The sequence below is a fragment of the Phaenicophaeus curvirostris genome, chromosome 6 (assembly GCF_032191515.1).
Source record: "Phaenicophaeus curvirostris isolate KB17595 chromosome 6, BPBGC_Pcur_1.0, whole genome shotgun sequence".
In the NCBI taxonomy this organism is placed as follows: Eukaryota; Metazoa; Chordata; class Aves; order Cuculiformes; family Cuculidae; genus Phaenicophaeus; species Phaenicophaeus curvirostris.
The window spans coordinates 49,261,588-49,277,710 of record NC_091397.1 but is presented as its reverse complement, the minus strand read 5'-3'; the positions used below and the strand labels follow the sequence as shown (position 1 = coordinate 49,277,710).

Below are 16,123 nucleotides of genomic sequence, written 5' to 3'. Positions count from 1 at the left end.
CTTTTTTGGCGTCTTTTAAAGGCGTGGTTTGGGGCAGGAAGTGAAATCCTCCCCTTTTCCACCTCTCAGGCCTTCCTATGCGTGCACCCGCCGCCGGCCCGCGCAGCCCATCGCCGAGTTACCGATCCGCTCGCATGACTCCTGACCAATCGTGGTATCGGAAATCGGCTATAAAACCTTCGCACCCTCCCTCCCCCCGCTTATCCCACTTGGTGCGGTCCCGCTCCATCGGAAGGGGAGAGGGAGGCAGCGCCCACGGCGGCGGGGCGGGGGGAGCGCGGCCGGCGGAGGTACCGCTGGGGGTCCGGGCCTGGGTGGGAGGGCGGCCCCGAGCTGGGCGGGGCGGCAGAGGGGGCCCGCCGGGGTCTCTCCGCAGGTCTGACTCCTGGTTGAAGCGTTGGAATGCTCTTTAAACACCGCCCGCAGCCTCCTGTTCCCGAGGAGGGTCATAGGATGGTTTGGGTTGGAAGGGATCTTAAAGATCACCCAGTTCCAGCCCCACTGTAATGGGCAGGGACACCCCCCACCAGGCCAGGTTGCGCAAGGCCCTAGCCAGCCTGGCTTTGAACACCTCCAGGGATGGGACAGCCACAGCTTCCCTGGGCAACCTGGTGAGGAATGTCTTCCTATGTCTAATCAAAATCTTCCCCCTTCCAATTTAAAGCCGTTTTCCCTTAACCTGTCATCCCATGCTGTTGTAAAAAGTCCCTCCCCAGCTTTCCAGTCGCCCCTTCAGGTACTGGAAGCTGGTCTAAGATCTCCCTGGAGCCTCCTCCAGGCTGAACAACCCCAACTCTCTCAGCCTGTTCTCATAGCAGAGGTGCTCCAGTCCTTGGGTCATCTTCACAGCCTCTTCTGGACCTGTTCCAACAGTTCCACATCCTTCTTTATGTTGGGGATTCCAGAACTGGACACAGGACTCTGGGTGGGGTCTCACAAGACTGGAGTAGAGAGGGAGAAACCCCTCCATTTGTAGAATCATAGAATCATAGAATCACTAGGTTGGAAAGTACCCACTGGATAATTGAGTCCAACCATTCCCATCAATCACTAACCCATGCCCCTCAGCACCTCATCGACCTGTCCCTTAAACACCTCCAGGGAAGGTGACTCAACCACCTCCCTGGGCAGCCTGTTCCAGTGCCCAATGACCCTTTCTGTGAAATATTTTTCCTGATTTCTAGCCTGAACCTCTCCTGGCGGAGCTCGAAGCCATTCCCTCTCATCCTGTCCCCTGTCACTTGGGAGAAAAGGCCAGCACCCTTCTCTCCACAACCTCCTTTCAGGTAGTTGTAGACAGCAATGAGGTCTCCCCTCAGCCTCCTCTTCTCCAGGCTAAACACCCCCAGCTTTCTCAGCCGTTCCTCATAAGGCCTGTTCTCCAGCCCCCTCACCAGCTTCATCTTTGTCTTCAGTGCCTGCAGTAGGTAATGTGATGTTGCTTGGGTCAGACCATGCCACCCAATTATCTTAACCCGGTTAATGGCATTTGATTAAAAGCTGTATGCAGGGTTAGGCAAGCGCTGCTTTGAAGACGTCTGCATCCACTAAAATGCAGACTAACTGGCTCAAGACACTTAAAATGACAAATTTGGGTCAGGATTTAAAGCAGGCACCTTTAAAATTCCCATCTGTATCACTAAAACCTTTTTTTTTGCTTTTTATATTTTTAATGACGCTGCAGCGTACTTGTGCTGCCACAGGAAAGGGCGTGTCTGTGCTAACAGGAGTGCGTTAGCCCAGTGGCCACGTATGGTCCCCATACAGCTCCCTGTATTTCCCCAAAGGCCTAGTGATGCCACATTTTCTATTTTATGATGTGAAAAGAGAGTTGGACTTACTTAGCTTGGAGAAGAGAATGCTCCAGGGACACCATATAGCAGCCTTCCAGGATTAAATGGGGCCTATAGGAAAGCTGGGGAGGGGCTCTTTGTCAGGGAGTGTGAGAGCAGGACAAGGGGTAACAGTTTTAAGCAGAAAGAAGGGAGATTTAGGTTAGATATGATATTCGGAAGAAATTTTTTACAGTGAGGGTGGTGAGGCACTGGAACAGGTTGTCCAGAGTAGTTGTGGATGCCCCTATTCCTGAAGGTGTTCGAGGCCAGGTTGGATGAGGCTATGAGTAATCTGATCCAGTAGAATCTGATCTGTCCCTGCCCATGGCAGGGGTGGTGGAAATGGATGATCTTTAAGGTCCCTTCCGATCCAAACCATTCTATGATTCTGTGAAAAGCAGGTGACCAATTGCAGCCTATGTTGCAGGTGCTGACTCAGCTGTGCTGCAGCCTCTGCCCTGTCCCAATGTGCTGGATGCATGTGATCAGACCAGCTCCCGACCTGGTAGTAGCTGGGGTAAAACGTGAGAGAGCTGCAGTGCAGGGCTGCAGCCTTATGGCTTGGCACGGCCCTTTCATCCCACCTGAAGTGCTTGTGCTCAGCAGCAGCCTTCCACTGTCACTTGTTGCGCCTTACAATACATGGGATCTGCTGATCTTACCTTCAAGGGATGTAGTGCTATGGCACATTTTGCTCAGGCATACTTGAGGTACCTTTCCCTGGCAGTCTAAATACTCCAAGGGTGATAAAGGGTAGGTGGAGCTAGAAAGATGAAGAGTCTTGTTGAAGATATGCAGTTGCCTTGGTGACAGAACCAGGAAGAGTTTCTTGACTCCCTCCGTTCTGAATTTTCTAGACTGTTCTCCCTGACATAAGGGTTGAGATGACCATATCCTTCACATGATAATAGTATGACATACACTTTCAGGTGAACACACACTTTCTTCCTGAGAAGAATGGAGCTATTAGTGCTTGTTTTTTTATACCTCCTGGTGGAGGTATATAACCAACCAGCTGGTGGTTAAATCCCCACGGGGTGTTTTGCAGCAAAACCACAGTGCCTGGCAGCCCACAGTGGTACAAAGTCATATTCATTAGCAGCTTTAGGTAGAAGAGCCCACTAGATGCATTCACTAAGTGAATGTGTTTCTATGCCCTGTCTGCCAAAACACATACTATTCCTGATTACAGATGCAGAAACAACATCCTGCAGAAAAGCAGGGTTGAAAATAGGCTTTTATGTAAGGTTATTAATTCGGCATACTTGGAATGTTATTTTTCACATTGGTTGCTTCATTGTTGTGTTTGTGTCTTTTCTTCCTCCCACCTGGTTGCAGGAATGTGCTTGAAGTGATTGATTTCCACCATGATCTCACAGTGCCCGTGGGATCTATTAAAGACTGCAAATCTTCGTCTCCAGAGTCTCAATTTAAATCTGTGTTTACAAAACCTCAGAAGAGCTTCCAGCAAGTCACTGCTTGCCTGTCGAAGGAAAGTAGTTGTTACAGGCATTGGCTTAGTGTCCCCTCTTGGCGTGGGGACTAAGTTTGTGTGGAAGCGCCTTCTCCAAGGAGATAGTGGGATTGCATCACTAGATGGGGAAGAATATGCAGGCATCCCATGTAAAGTGGCTGCTTGTGTGCCAAGGGGAAATGAAGAAGGCCAGTTCAGTGAAGAAAGCTTTGTGTCGAAGTCAGAGGTCAAATCCATGAGTTCTGCTACTGTCATGGCCATCGGTGCAGCAGAGCTAGCAATGAAGGACTCTGGCTGGTGTCCTCAGTCTGAACAGGATCGCTTAAGTGCCGGTGTGGCAATTGGGATGGGAATGGTTCCGCTCGAAGAGATTTCTGATACAGCCACTTTATTTAAAACAAAGGGTTATAACAAGGTCAGCCCATTCTTTGTCCCAAAGATTTTAGTCAATATGGCAGCAGGCCAGATCAGCATTAAATACCAACTGAAAGGGCCAAATCACGCTGTGTCAACTGCTTGTACCACCGGTGCACATGCTATTGGAGACTCCTTCAGGTTTATCGCCACCGGTGATGCTGATGTCATGTTGGCTGGAGGGACTGAGGCTTGCATTAGTCCTTTGTCCTTGGCTGGATTCGCAAGAGCTCGGGCCCTCAGCACAAGTTTCAACTCAAGCCCTAAAATGGCCTGTCGACCATTTGATTCGCAGAGAGAAGGGTTTGTAATGGGAGAGGGCGCTGCTGTGCTGGTCTTGGAAGAGCATGAACACGCGGTACAAAGAGGTGCTAGGATCTATGCAGAAGTCTTAGGTTATGGACTGTCTGGTGATGCTTGCCACATAACAGCACCTAATCCAGAGGGAGATGGTGCGTTCAGGTAAGTACTATATGTTGATTGTGATGGCAACTTTGTATGTTAATTATAATGGGGAGATGTGTTTATGTTACTATATGCTTTTCCAAGAGGAATATTGATCAACCTTGAATTAATATTCCGAAAGCCTGAAAACTTAATCTGAAAAATGAAAAAGCTTCCATTAAGGTTTTGCCCATTTTCTTTTTTTTTTAGTAATAACATGAAGGTCAGTTTTTGCTAGTATCAGCCTTTCTTTGCATAAGATTAGGAAAACTTTCTTTACCTGAAAACATTTTGCACTCAGTGCCTACAGCTGTTCACTTAAGTAAGTCTTAATGGCAACCTCTTTTCTAAGATTTGTGTGATATGATAAAACCTATTCAGCTTGTCCTGTACCTTTTGTCCATAGAGAAAAGAGACTCCACTGCAAAAGCAGGTCATGTGGTGGACTGAAAAGGGGAATAGTGTTCCTAAAGAAATCCCAAGTGATGAAAGCTATAGAGCACTTGGAGGATCTAGTTTGTTAGAATAACTACTGTATGTGTAGTTAGCATTAATTGTGGCTGTTCTTATTTAGAAGAGACTTAGGCTCTTCACAAAGTATTTAGATCACATGCCTGTGCTACAATCATACTGAAATTCTTCATTCTGTTGCAGCTGAGAGTGTTGGGGGAGAGTTCTAGTGGAAATACAGTTTAGTACTGTTTAGTGAGATGGTAAAGATTATTTAATCTCATCAAAACCAATTTAGTGTTTGATGGGAACGGTTGGACTCGATGATCCGGTGGGTCTCTTCCAACCTGGTTATTCTGTGATTCTGTGAATTCACAAGTAGATGATACTCATTTTGACCAGATGCTATGCATTTCAACCTTTATCATTGACCTAATGAAATAGTCAAATTACATGTATAGTTAAGTTACATGTATAAGTATATGTACTGTTTGTGAGCTTTCTTTAGGCTGAATGGTAATGCTGGCCCTGAAATCTTAATAAAGATTTATTTTGTATTATTCTAAATGTATGTCAATATTGAATAACAAAATTCAATATATCACTGCACAAACAGATCAGACTTCTATGTAGTATTGTAAAACTGTGTTTGCATCTTTACTGGGTTACCAGATTTTCAGGAAGTCTGATATACCAGGTTTCCCTCTAAGCTATTTGATTCATACTTAATTGTTTTGGAGACTTAGATGCGAGTTGAGTAATCGGGAATGTCTTCTCTCAGATTTTCAGAGTTGTTTACCCTTGAGATGATATAGCAATATATTGTAACAGAGTCTTTCTATTTTTTTGTGTATGCAGTAGCATATAAATTAAATTTAGTGGGAGGTAGTAGAAAGTTAATATTGGTATCCTCAAAATGCTGAGCCTTTCCACCCTTGAGATGAGGTAATGAATTTTAATACAGTCTTCAAACTAGTATTTTGTTACTGCAGTGGTATATGGATTAAATCTGGAATGTATATGCTTCTCTTACTTTTCTGCAGGAATTTTATTTGCCACATTAAAAAATTTCAGGGGAATATGTTTTTTGTCATCTTCTAATAACTACTTCAGTTGGATACTAATACATATGTTGGAATAAGCCTGCAGGAAAGGAGAGGCAAAGCCAGACTCAGAAGTGTAGATATAAAGTGTGTTCTACGCTATTAATCTGTTATCTCTTTCAGTAAATACATACCTTGCAACTGACATATTTAACTAAATTAATCTTTTCTTCCCTCATGGTTGATCAGTAATCTTTTTTTTCCTGAATGTCTAGTGACAGTGAGCATCAGTGACCTCCAACATAAGCTAAGCTGCATGCTTCACGCTGGAGTTACTGGACACATTTAAATTTGTCCAGCAGCCTGTGCTGTCTTTATCTTTTTGTGTGAGCTTCCTTTTATTTACTTTTTTTTTCATAAATTTCAAAAAAGTCAGTAGTCCTTTGCTCAGAGATACTTTAAGCTGTGTGTGCAAGGAGAGATGTGTGATTCATCTCCTCCTTTCTGTGGGAAATCAGTGAGGAAATCACAGTATGGAGCTGCATCAATCCTTCTGTGTTTTTCATAAAAAGCATGTTGTATAGAGGCAGTCCACAGTTCATTGGGAGTCAGAATGGGATGTATTGTGTCAGGGTAGATGAGCAGAATTACTTGCAGTGAATTTAATTTTATATATAGGAATTTGTGCTATCTCCTTGACATCTTCTAGCATCTGGAAAGCATGCAAAAGAAGCTCATGAGGAGGATGACTGCAGAATTTTTTTTTTCATTTCCCGATATTTCTGTTTGATAGAGGAATTTTTTTTCCTAATTCCCTAATACTGTAAATATGGGGGCAAATAAAATGTGAAAACTAGGGAATCTTCTTTTCACTTACAATGGGAAGGAGATTTCTTGGACCATTGTACTCAATGTTGCATTAATATATCACTACACTAGAGAAACTTCAGTGGAGGAAATATAATTTTGTAATAATTATTTTTGTAATGATTTCACATAGTTATTTCTCTCCCAAACATTTTCAAATTTTACATTGAAAAGTGTGCTTGATAAATTTGTCTGTAGAGATTGATTTCTAGATCTTCTTTTTTTCTCTTTGTATTTTTCCCTGCTGTGGTATTTTTAGCAGCTGGTCTAATTTTTGTAGTGGGCCTCACCACTACTGTCTTTCCCAGCTGGCTAAATGTAGATGCCAGAGTATTTAGTTAGTGGAATCCAACTCTTATCATTTACATCTCTGGTAAAGAATGTCATGCAAATTTTCACATTTGATAAGCGTTATAAAAGGTCACGTACTTTTGGTTTTGATTTGTACATGTGTGTTGGTGAAGAAAACATAAGGGGAAACTGAGCATTCTATCTTCTTTTTTTCATTAGGTGTATGTCTGCAGCAATAAAAGATTCTGGAGTCAAACCTGAAGACATAACATATGTCAATGCACATGCAACTTCTACACCTCTAGGAGATGCTGCTGAGAATCAAGCAATCAAGAGACTTTTTAAAGATCACTCACGTAATGTTGCAGTTTCCTCAACAAAAGGAGCAACGGGACATCTCTTGGGGGCTGCCGGAGCTATTGAAGCAGCTTTTACTGCACTGTCCTGTTACCATGGAATTTTGCCACCTACTCTAAACTTAGAGAAAACAGAGGCAGAGTTTGATCTCAATTATGTTCCATTAAAAGCTCAGGAGTGGAAAACTGAAAAACGGCGTATAGCACTCACAAATTCATTTGGCTTTGGAGGTACTAATGCAACTTTGTGCTTTGGAAGTGTGTAACTTACGCTGTGCATGTTATGGAAAGATGGTGTTGACAGTGATTTTCTGTACTGCCACCCTTGGTGTGTACCTGTGATCTCTTTCAGCTTCGAGAATTGCTCATTTGATACATAAGAACTTTATTCACCCTAACATTCACACCAGAAATGCTTCAAAAAGTGGGTACTTCATTTACTTACTTTAATAAAAATAAATAAAACGCCTCTTCTTTGTGTGGTAGAGAAATTTTTGTTCTTCACTAGAGGAGGAGACATTTATCATTCTGTGGTTTTATTTCATTAGAATAGATTTTTCATATGGATGTGACACAGAAATTGCTCAGAAATGTTTATGCTAAAGGGGGACTGGCTAACAAGCTTGGACTCCACAGTTGTGACTTGATGACTTACTGCATGGTGATACAAGATTTATGACTGAGGTCCCTCTTTTTACCTGTTCTATTTGTATTTCTTTTTCCTCATCATAAGTTTTTTCAAATATCATAAACCAATGCATATTCTTCAACACAGGTGACATTCAGGAGACAATAATATTAAAGATTATAAGATTTCTGACAGTGTTCATTTTCTTCTCAGCTTTATTCATTTCTATATGCTGTGTTACCTAATTAGCCTGTGGAATTGTAACAGTGCAGAACGCTTACAGCGTGGCCTATATATGCTCCAGGTGGCCCAGGGATGCAATTATTAGGTCATACCCTGTTTTATTTTGAAATTTTTGACAAGAATAGCAAGGTAGTATTCAAGTATGGTATTGAGGATTTAAAAAATAGTTACATGGAAAGGAAAAAGACTTCTGAAACCCCTGGTTGTTTGGCCAAAATGGAAAAACAGAACTAGCCGAACTTGGAAAAATAAAGAATATTTAGCAAAAAAAAAAAAAAAGGCCAATGCAAGAAATAAATCTGGGTCTAATGTTGAGGATAAGAAAGGGGAAGAAAGAGAACAGGAAAATGAAATTAATGAAATTATGCTTAAAGCTGACATATTGATAGTGGTTTAGGTTGTGTCTTGCAAAGAACATGTGAAGGCTGTTCCTTTTGGCACCAGTCAGCATCTTAGCTAAGTAGTGCCTTGATCAATAACACAGATGTGAGTTAAGTCAGACATGCCTATTTGTGGGTTAGTTTATTAAATGACTTTTCACTAGTTTTCTTTTTGAAAATGTCAGTCTTAGCCTTTGAATAATTTAAGTGGAGGCAAAGTAATTCACTGGATTTAAAATAAAGGACATGTAAAGTGGCTATACCATAAGTTAAATTCATTCTGGAAAGAGATTACTAATGGGCTAGGATGAGGCTTAGCAGTACTCTAAGACCTCATTATTTATACAAATGATCTGAATTGTGATATGGAACAGCATAATTTTTGCATTTACTGTCTTTACTAAATAGAAAGTTAAAGAGAATGATGAGAAAAATGCAGTCAGAGAATGATTAAGACTCTTTCAGAAGATGAGCTCATACAGAACAATGCAGTCCAAAATAGATTAATGAGTAATAAGCCTGAAAGTAAAATATATTACCAATGGGAAAATGTGAAAGCATACCAACTAGAGAAAGTATGGGAATTCGCTGTTGGAAAAATACTTACAAGCCTCTCATCTTGTGATAATTAATAGTAGCATTGTAATGAATAAGGATCTGGATTGCACGCAATATAAAATGCAGAATATAAAATTCAACATTACTCTGCAAAATTATACGCAAAAAGGAATTGATTTAATGAATTCAGCCTCAAGGAGAGAGCTATCAGCAGAGTTGTGAATTTGAAAGAAATCATCCAGCAAGTTTCTTCTGGAGATAATAATTTTCAGGTAGTTGTAATTCAGCATGGAATGTAGGAAGACTAGATAATGCTGCATTATTGTGGACCTGAAGTATGATCTAACTAAACTCACCCAATTTTGTTGTATAGCTTCAGACCTGTAATTAATACTGTGACAGGGAGATACGTTTCTCTTTCCCTCTGATAGCAGAGATCATGGCCTCAGGAGTGTTGGATGCAGACTCTTGTGTACCAACCAGAAAAAGACAGATTATACTGTCACACAGTAAAATAAAACAGCTACTGAAATGAATAAAAGATCCTTCTCCTCACTTCAGCTTATTCCAATTTAATCATCTGCTGCAGGTAACCTTTAAGCCATGAAAGCTTTGTGACAATAGTTATTTTAGGTGTTTTGATTATGGGTAATTTTAATAGGCCTAGATACAGTAGTAAATAGTGTGCCCTGTAGAGAATGAAGATTTTTTAAGAAATGAATAGAGCCAAAGTTTAACCCGTCTCTTTGAATTTTGTCTTTATAGGTTTCATTTTTATGCACTTGTTTGGAGTCATCTCTTCTTATTGCGTACCCCACTGAGCTGATCAGGGACTACTTACTGCTAATTACTGCTCTATTATGGTAGCTGCAAACATAAAAGTAAAATAGATCTTTCTCTGTTTCTAAACTATTTAGTGAGCAAATTGACTAACATATTAAAACAGAATGCTTTCCCTGATAGTGCTTCGTTCATCTTAATAATTAAGAGACGTAATGCAGAGTTTGGATTTAAAAAGCTTAATATTTAGACTTATAATCTTGGAGTCACCTACAGTCTGAGAAGCAAAGCCTGGACATGATGGTGGAGTGTTCATTTTCATTCTGTAACAAAAAAGAGGTGTTGCTGTATCAGAGAATTAAAAGAATGTAGACTGAATTGGTAAGTTGTTCCTCTCTCCCATTTTTTCCGTCTTCACTCTCTTATCTCTTTTCTCAATGATACATTACCACTAGATTGTACTATCTGAAAAGAAAAAAAAAAGCAACCCACAAACTTTGGCTACATTTTCTCAGTTTAAATCATGAAAATGTGCATAATTTTAAAGAAATAAACACCTCAAACTTTGGAACATATGTAACCTTGCTTTATAAAAGTACAGATATTGAAGAGAGCCAAACCCTATGTGTTTCAAGTGCAGTTGGAATAGTGGTGAATACTTCAGAATGGAAATAATAAGTGCTTTTAAGGGCACCTAGAAGTCGTAATCACAGATTTTCCTGGAGTGTCTTCGCTCAATAGCTTGTGAAAATGTACAACTTCAACTTTTTCAGTAGCCCTAAAAACAGACTAATGGGTTTTGATGGTACTTGAAAGACCTAGACTACATCCTTTTTTCTATCAGTGTCTCTGTTACTTCAATCAAGTTAGCAAGGTTCAGGTTCAAGTTCTTAAGTATGCAATTAATCTTCCTTTGTTTTTGAGAGTAAGTCACATTTCACCTGAAACAAAAAGACATTTGATCCTTCAGTATCTTTGTGAGTATAGGCAAATCTTCCAGGGCTTCTGTTCATGATCTGGACACAATCAAATCTCTTTACCTCTTATAATGAGGGGAGAGTAATTACACTCAGGATTCTGTGGGAATATTGGCTGGAACTCACTAATTAGTTTTCATAAAATAGGAAATTGAAACTAGAATTAGCGTTTTCTACAGCTGAGACCATAGTGAAATATTCCTTCTGGATGTTTCTATCAAGATCATATAGGTTCTTCAGTTTAATCAGCATAGATTGACTCATCTGAGGTTAGAAATAATTCTGCTCACATCATATTTGAGGAATATACCTTTAGTTCCTATTTGGTTTTGAAGACAGGCTCCCATTTGATTTCTAAAGCTACCATCAGTAACAGAAAAAACTGGGGTGAAGGGAGTTTTATAGTCTAAGCAAAATGTGTAATAGTTTCTGCTTGGGCAGTAGACACCACTCCAACTTTTGTAACAATGATGATTAATTTAAACTTGGTAGAAAACCAATTTGCTACCTGGCTTTATTGAACTGCAAAGAAATATGCCAGTACCAATGGCTTGTAGTGAGTACCTCTGTGTAGGAGGCACAATAATTTTACTATGACAGCTAATACACAGGAATACCAAACTACTATTATACAAGACTACTGCAGCACAAGGTCTCTGGCAAAATATGTCAGTAGGAGTGAAGTGAAATAAAATAGTAATAAGAAGGATTGAAAAAAAACCTATGTTCATAAAGAGCACAAGAAATGCAAAATGGGAACTATAACTGAAAAAAAAGAAGAATATGTTTTAACATGGGTCTTGTAGTTCTCCTAGGGTGATCTAAAGCAGAGCAGATGTTAAATAGCTAGACATCCATGTATTAGTTTATATGATTTTGTAGTTTCCCCGTTTTGTCATCATCAGGATCTTGGTGTTAAATGTTATTGCCATGACCAGTCATCAGTTGTTTCATGCCTAATGGACTGTTTCCTGGAGTTCAGAATGCCATCAAGCGTGCTCTGGGCTGAAACAAGACATAAAAGTTATCCTAGGAGTTAATTATCATAATAATTTTAGTTTGTTGGAAGAAAGAAAGAAAAAAATAAAGCAGATGGGTTACTGACATAGGGCTTGATATGAAATATTTGTAGACAATAAGTTCTGAAAAAGTCTCAGAAAAGAATAATTCTCTCTACTATTTAATTTTTTTAAAAGGAGTAATTACAATTTCTATTCTTTTCCTGAGGACTTTTTTCCAGGAGTAGACTGTAGCCTAGTGGGGGCATACATGCAATTTAGTATCATCTCTCTCTATTCAATATGAAAGTTTTTTAATGTTTGCTTGAATTACCTAGGAATACTCAGGGAATTTCTTAAATCAATGCTGGAGATTCTCTCAACTTTGGGAAAATTGGATGTCATTTGGGTAGCAGAACCAGCAGGTTTAACCGCCTCCATAATTGTTTCTATCAGGGGCCAACCAACTTCTGTAAGCTTGGCGACCATCCTAAAGTCCTTGCATACGTGCAGGAGGCCGGGCCAATACAGCTGAAGTTTTACTTTCCTGATGCTAATCGTATAAACCTTTATCAACCATCCCAGAGTGTGTAAACAGAAATAGTGCCTATCTGGTTCATCTGACAGCAGGGAAGCACCATGCAGAAAACAGCTGCTGGAGCCAGGCTTGACCCAGTGCTGCTCTTTAGTCCTTGCTTACACACTGAAAAATTCCTGGGCACTGCTTAACTCATCCCAGTGACAGATCTAGTGTATTCTGTGTCTATTGAAATATCAACAGACAGAATGACTCCTCTCTTGGATAGAAAGCAAAGGCCATAGCTGTGCCAGGACTGGGGAAGATGCTGGGTAACCATGAAGTCGCTGCTCATTCACTCAGCTGAGTGCGTGGCAGTCACGCACAAAAACTTGTATTGGTGTGGGAGAGGGAATCAAAAGAAATGGGCCCTATGGATCATCTGGCATGCAAAGGAAAGAGAGCAAATTTGGAGAGATGTGAGGGTCTTTGGGCACTGGCAGAGGCTGCCCAGGGAGGTGGTTGAATCACTTTCCCTGGAGGTGTTTAAGGGACGAGTGGATGAGGTGCTAAGGGGCATGGTTTAGTGTTTGATAGGAATGGTTGGACTTGATGATCCTGTGGGTCTCTTCCAACCTGGTGATTCTAGGATTCTATGATTCATTGTCTCACGTGAGAGAGACGAAGAAGGAAGTGATACATTAAAGCCTCTCACAGACAGAAAGACAGGGAGAGTAGGGAAGGACCTCCAGAAACAGAAGGAGATGAACAAGTGTCATCAGAATATTTGTTCTGGGGTTATTACCTAAATACAAAGTACGTTGAAAGGTATGAAGCACACGTTTATCTGAATAAGATGGCATCAGGGACCAGCAAGTTTGCCAGCTATAGGAGTATTTCCATACTTTTTTAATGTTTTCTAGTACATAATGAAGAATTTAAATCATATTGCTTCCTCCTCACAATCTCAATTTAACATTATTCTCTCTGTTATATAGAGACAAGTTTTGGGGATCAGGAAGAGATTGAAAGATCTGTCAGAGCTGGAAATATAATTCTGGAAGTATTACTTTCTAGCTAGTATGCAGTCCATTAGATCTCACAGTCTATTCCACTGGTTTTTCTGAGCAGAAGCTCGTTACCTGTAAGTTGAAACTAGTTTGTAAAGATACACAAAAAGCTTCTTAGTTTGGATAAAACTGAGTTGGATCTACACCTATCATCTTGTAAGTTAACCTTTGATTAAAAAAAACAACTTATTTTAAGCATACCTTTAATTTAATTTCCAGGAGAAGATGTTACAAATTTTCATTTTTTGTATCAGTCTGAGGGAATCACCTTTGTGCCTCTTTTTGGAAAAGAAGGAGAATAAGAACCTCTGTCATAGTTGCAAGTCAGTTTTTGTTAGTACTTTTTCCATATTAGTGTAGGTAAATTATTCATAACACATGCCTTTCTTAGCAAAGTGCCTAAGAAATACCTCTTACTGAATTTCTTTCAATAACAGAAAGGTATTGCCTTTATTTGAAAGAACCAGATGAATTTAGAAGTAAAAAAAGAAAGATTTAAAAGCTGAAGTGCCAAGAGAAGCAGATTCCTGAGACCATTAGCAGATTGTGCAGGGAGTCAACCACTGCAACAAAGCTAAAGAGCAATGTTTTTTCTATTCACATCTGGCTTAGAGACGTTCTCTTTATAATTCAGCAATAGAAGATGGAATGAGAGTAGAGGACATCTTTGTTCTGTGCTAAGCAACCTGAATTTGTGTGGAAGAAAGTGTTCAGAATGACAATTACTGAAGCCCTTGAAAATAAACAGAATATGCTCCCCTAGAGGCAACTGTACCATCCAACATACTACACAAATTTACTGTTGGATGCATTTGGCGTTCTCTGCGATGTAATGCTTATAATGCGAGCCAATAATTTGGCCTTTATTGAATTAATTAGTCTTTGTACCTCCTCTGACTGGCAATGAGGGGGCTGGTTGTGGTGGCTGTTTTCTCAATGTGAGCGTCTGTTGGGAAATGAATTGATAAAAAAGACCTCACTCCTTCAGGTCACCTTGACTGAAGTAATCATGCTTGCTGAAAACCTTAGCTGTATTTACTGTTCAGATCCACAAATTTTATGAGGTGCCTAGGAAGAACTATACCTGAACTCCATGTCACTGGCATATTCTCATCTCTGTACTGACTGATTTGTTCCTGGTCTGCTGACACTGTAGAATAACACTGTCCTCTTCTGAAACACTGAAAAATAAAGCCTTGTGGTTCACACTATATATGTGAGCCCAGAGTTTATGAGCTCACAGCCAAGTTTATTTGCCAGCACAATGATCTGTAAAAGGATGTTATGGATTCTAGTCCTGCACTGGGGCCATTTAGTCTGTGCCTCATGCAGGATGCTATAGGATAGCTTTAGGAAGAGGTATGCTTTAGGATTTCTGAAAAGAAGTTCAGTGACTCTCCCACTTAACTCTAGTAGGTCTCTAGAGGAAACCTGGAAGATCCCCTGCTTAAAAAGTGTGGGCTTGGTTTTCTGGCTATGCTCAAAATAACGCATTCCAGAGTCATTTCTATCACTAGTATATGCTGTTACAGAACCTGGCTTACCAGAGAATTTGTCTGTGACACTTAGGGGTGGTGTTCTGTCACTGACACTGGATAGTGTGCCTGTTTTGTCAAAGGACAATGTTAGAACAGTTTCAGATCACCTAAAGCCTGTACCTTGTGCCATGTGGTGCCTGGAGAGCTGCTCTTACTGATGCTATTTTAAAACATTTCCAGTGGTGTCAGTTATGAACAGTATTAAACATTGGAAACCATCATCAACTGTTCATCCTGTGGGAGGAAACTAAAGAGTCCTACTCGAAGCTGCTTCTTTTTGGGAAGCAGCTGTTTCTGCCCCACATCCATCTCTACTGGATGACACTGGGGGATCAGCGCAGTGCCATCAGAAACCACAAGATAGCATAGAATCACAGAGTCATAGAATCATAGAATAACCAGGTTGGAAGAGACCCACTGGATCATCGAGTCCAACCATTCCTATCAAACACTAACCCATGCCCCTTAGCACCTCACCCACCTGTGCCTTAAACACCTCCAGGGAAGGTGACTCAACCACCTCCCTGGGCAGCCTCTTCCAGTGCCCAATGACCCTTTCTGTGAAGAATTTTTCTTCTAATGTCCAGCCTGAACTTCCCGTGGCGGAGCTTGAGGCCATTCCCTCTTGTCCTGTCCCCTGTCACTTGGGAGAAGAGGCGAGCGCCCTCCTTCCTACAACCTCCTTTCAGGTAGTTATAGAGTGCAATGAACAGAGCAAAACTAGTGAGCCTCTACCTACTGAAAGCAGCTACTCCTATTCTGCAAAAGTGCAGCAAACTCAGTTGGACTTGACCAGATAGCTTTAGTGTTAGGATTAGGGTTTGACTGAGGGCGCTTGCATGTGAGCAGTTTTGCAGAGTCACAGCACGGTTTGGGTTGGAAAGGACCTTAAAGACCATCTAATTCCACCCCCTCTGCGATGGGCAGGGACACAGAATCACAGAATCACAGAATCACAGAATAACCAGGTTGGAAGAGACCCACCAGATCATCGAGTCCAACCATTCCCGTCAAACACTAAACCATATCCCTCAGCACCTCATCCACCCGTGCCTTAAACACCTCCAGGGAAGGTGACTCAACCACCTCCCTGGGCAGCCTGTTCCAGTGCCCAATGACCCTTTCTGTAAAGAATTTTTTCCTAACGTCTAGCCTAAACCTCCCCTGGCGGAGCTTGAGGCCATTCCCTCTTGTCCTGTCCCCTGTCACTTGGGAGAAGAGGCCAGCATCTTCCTCTCCACAACCTCCTTTCAGGTAGTT

The 16,123-nt window shown here is 41.0% G+C and overlaps 1 protein-coding gene across 1 annotated transcript; it reads left to right on the top strand.

Annotated features, from left to right (window-relative positions):
• The first annotated feature begins 265 nt into the window (after positions 1 to 265).
• Positions 266 to 10,057, top strand: OXSM (3-oxoacyl-ACP synthase, mitochondrial). The gene is made up of 3 exons (XM_069860098.1): positions 266 to 290; positions 3,174 to 4,185; positions 7,038 to 10,057. Exons 2-3 carry the CDS (start codon positions 3,203 to 3,205, stop codon positions 7,438 to 7,440), a joined length of 1,386 nt encoding a protein of 461 aa, XP_069716199.1. The 5' UTR covers positions 266 to 290; positions 3,174 to 3,202; the 3' UTR covers positions 7,441 to 10,057.
• Positions 10,058 to 16,123: the final 6,066 nt, after the last annotated feature.

Bases quoted from the DNA above. Each gene is read 5' to 3' on its own strand.
- OXSM (XM_069860098.1), top strand. From the start codon at position 3,203: ATGATCTCACAGTGCCCGTGGGATCTATTAAAGACTGCAAATCTTCGT. The intron at 4,186-7,037 runs GTAAGTACTATA...TTTTTTCATTAG, and splicing joins GAGGGAGATGGTGCGTTCAG to GTGTATGTCTGCAGCAATAA.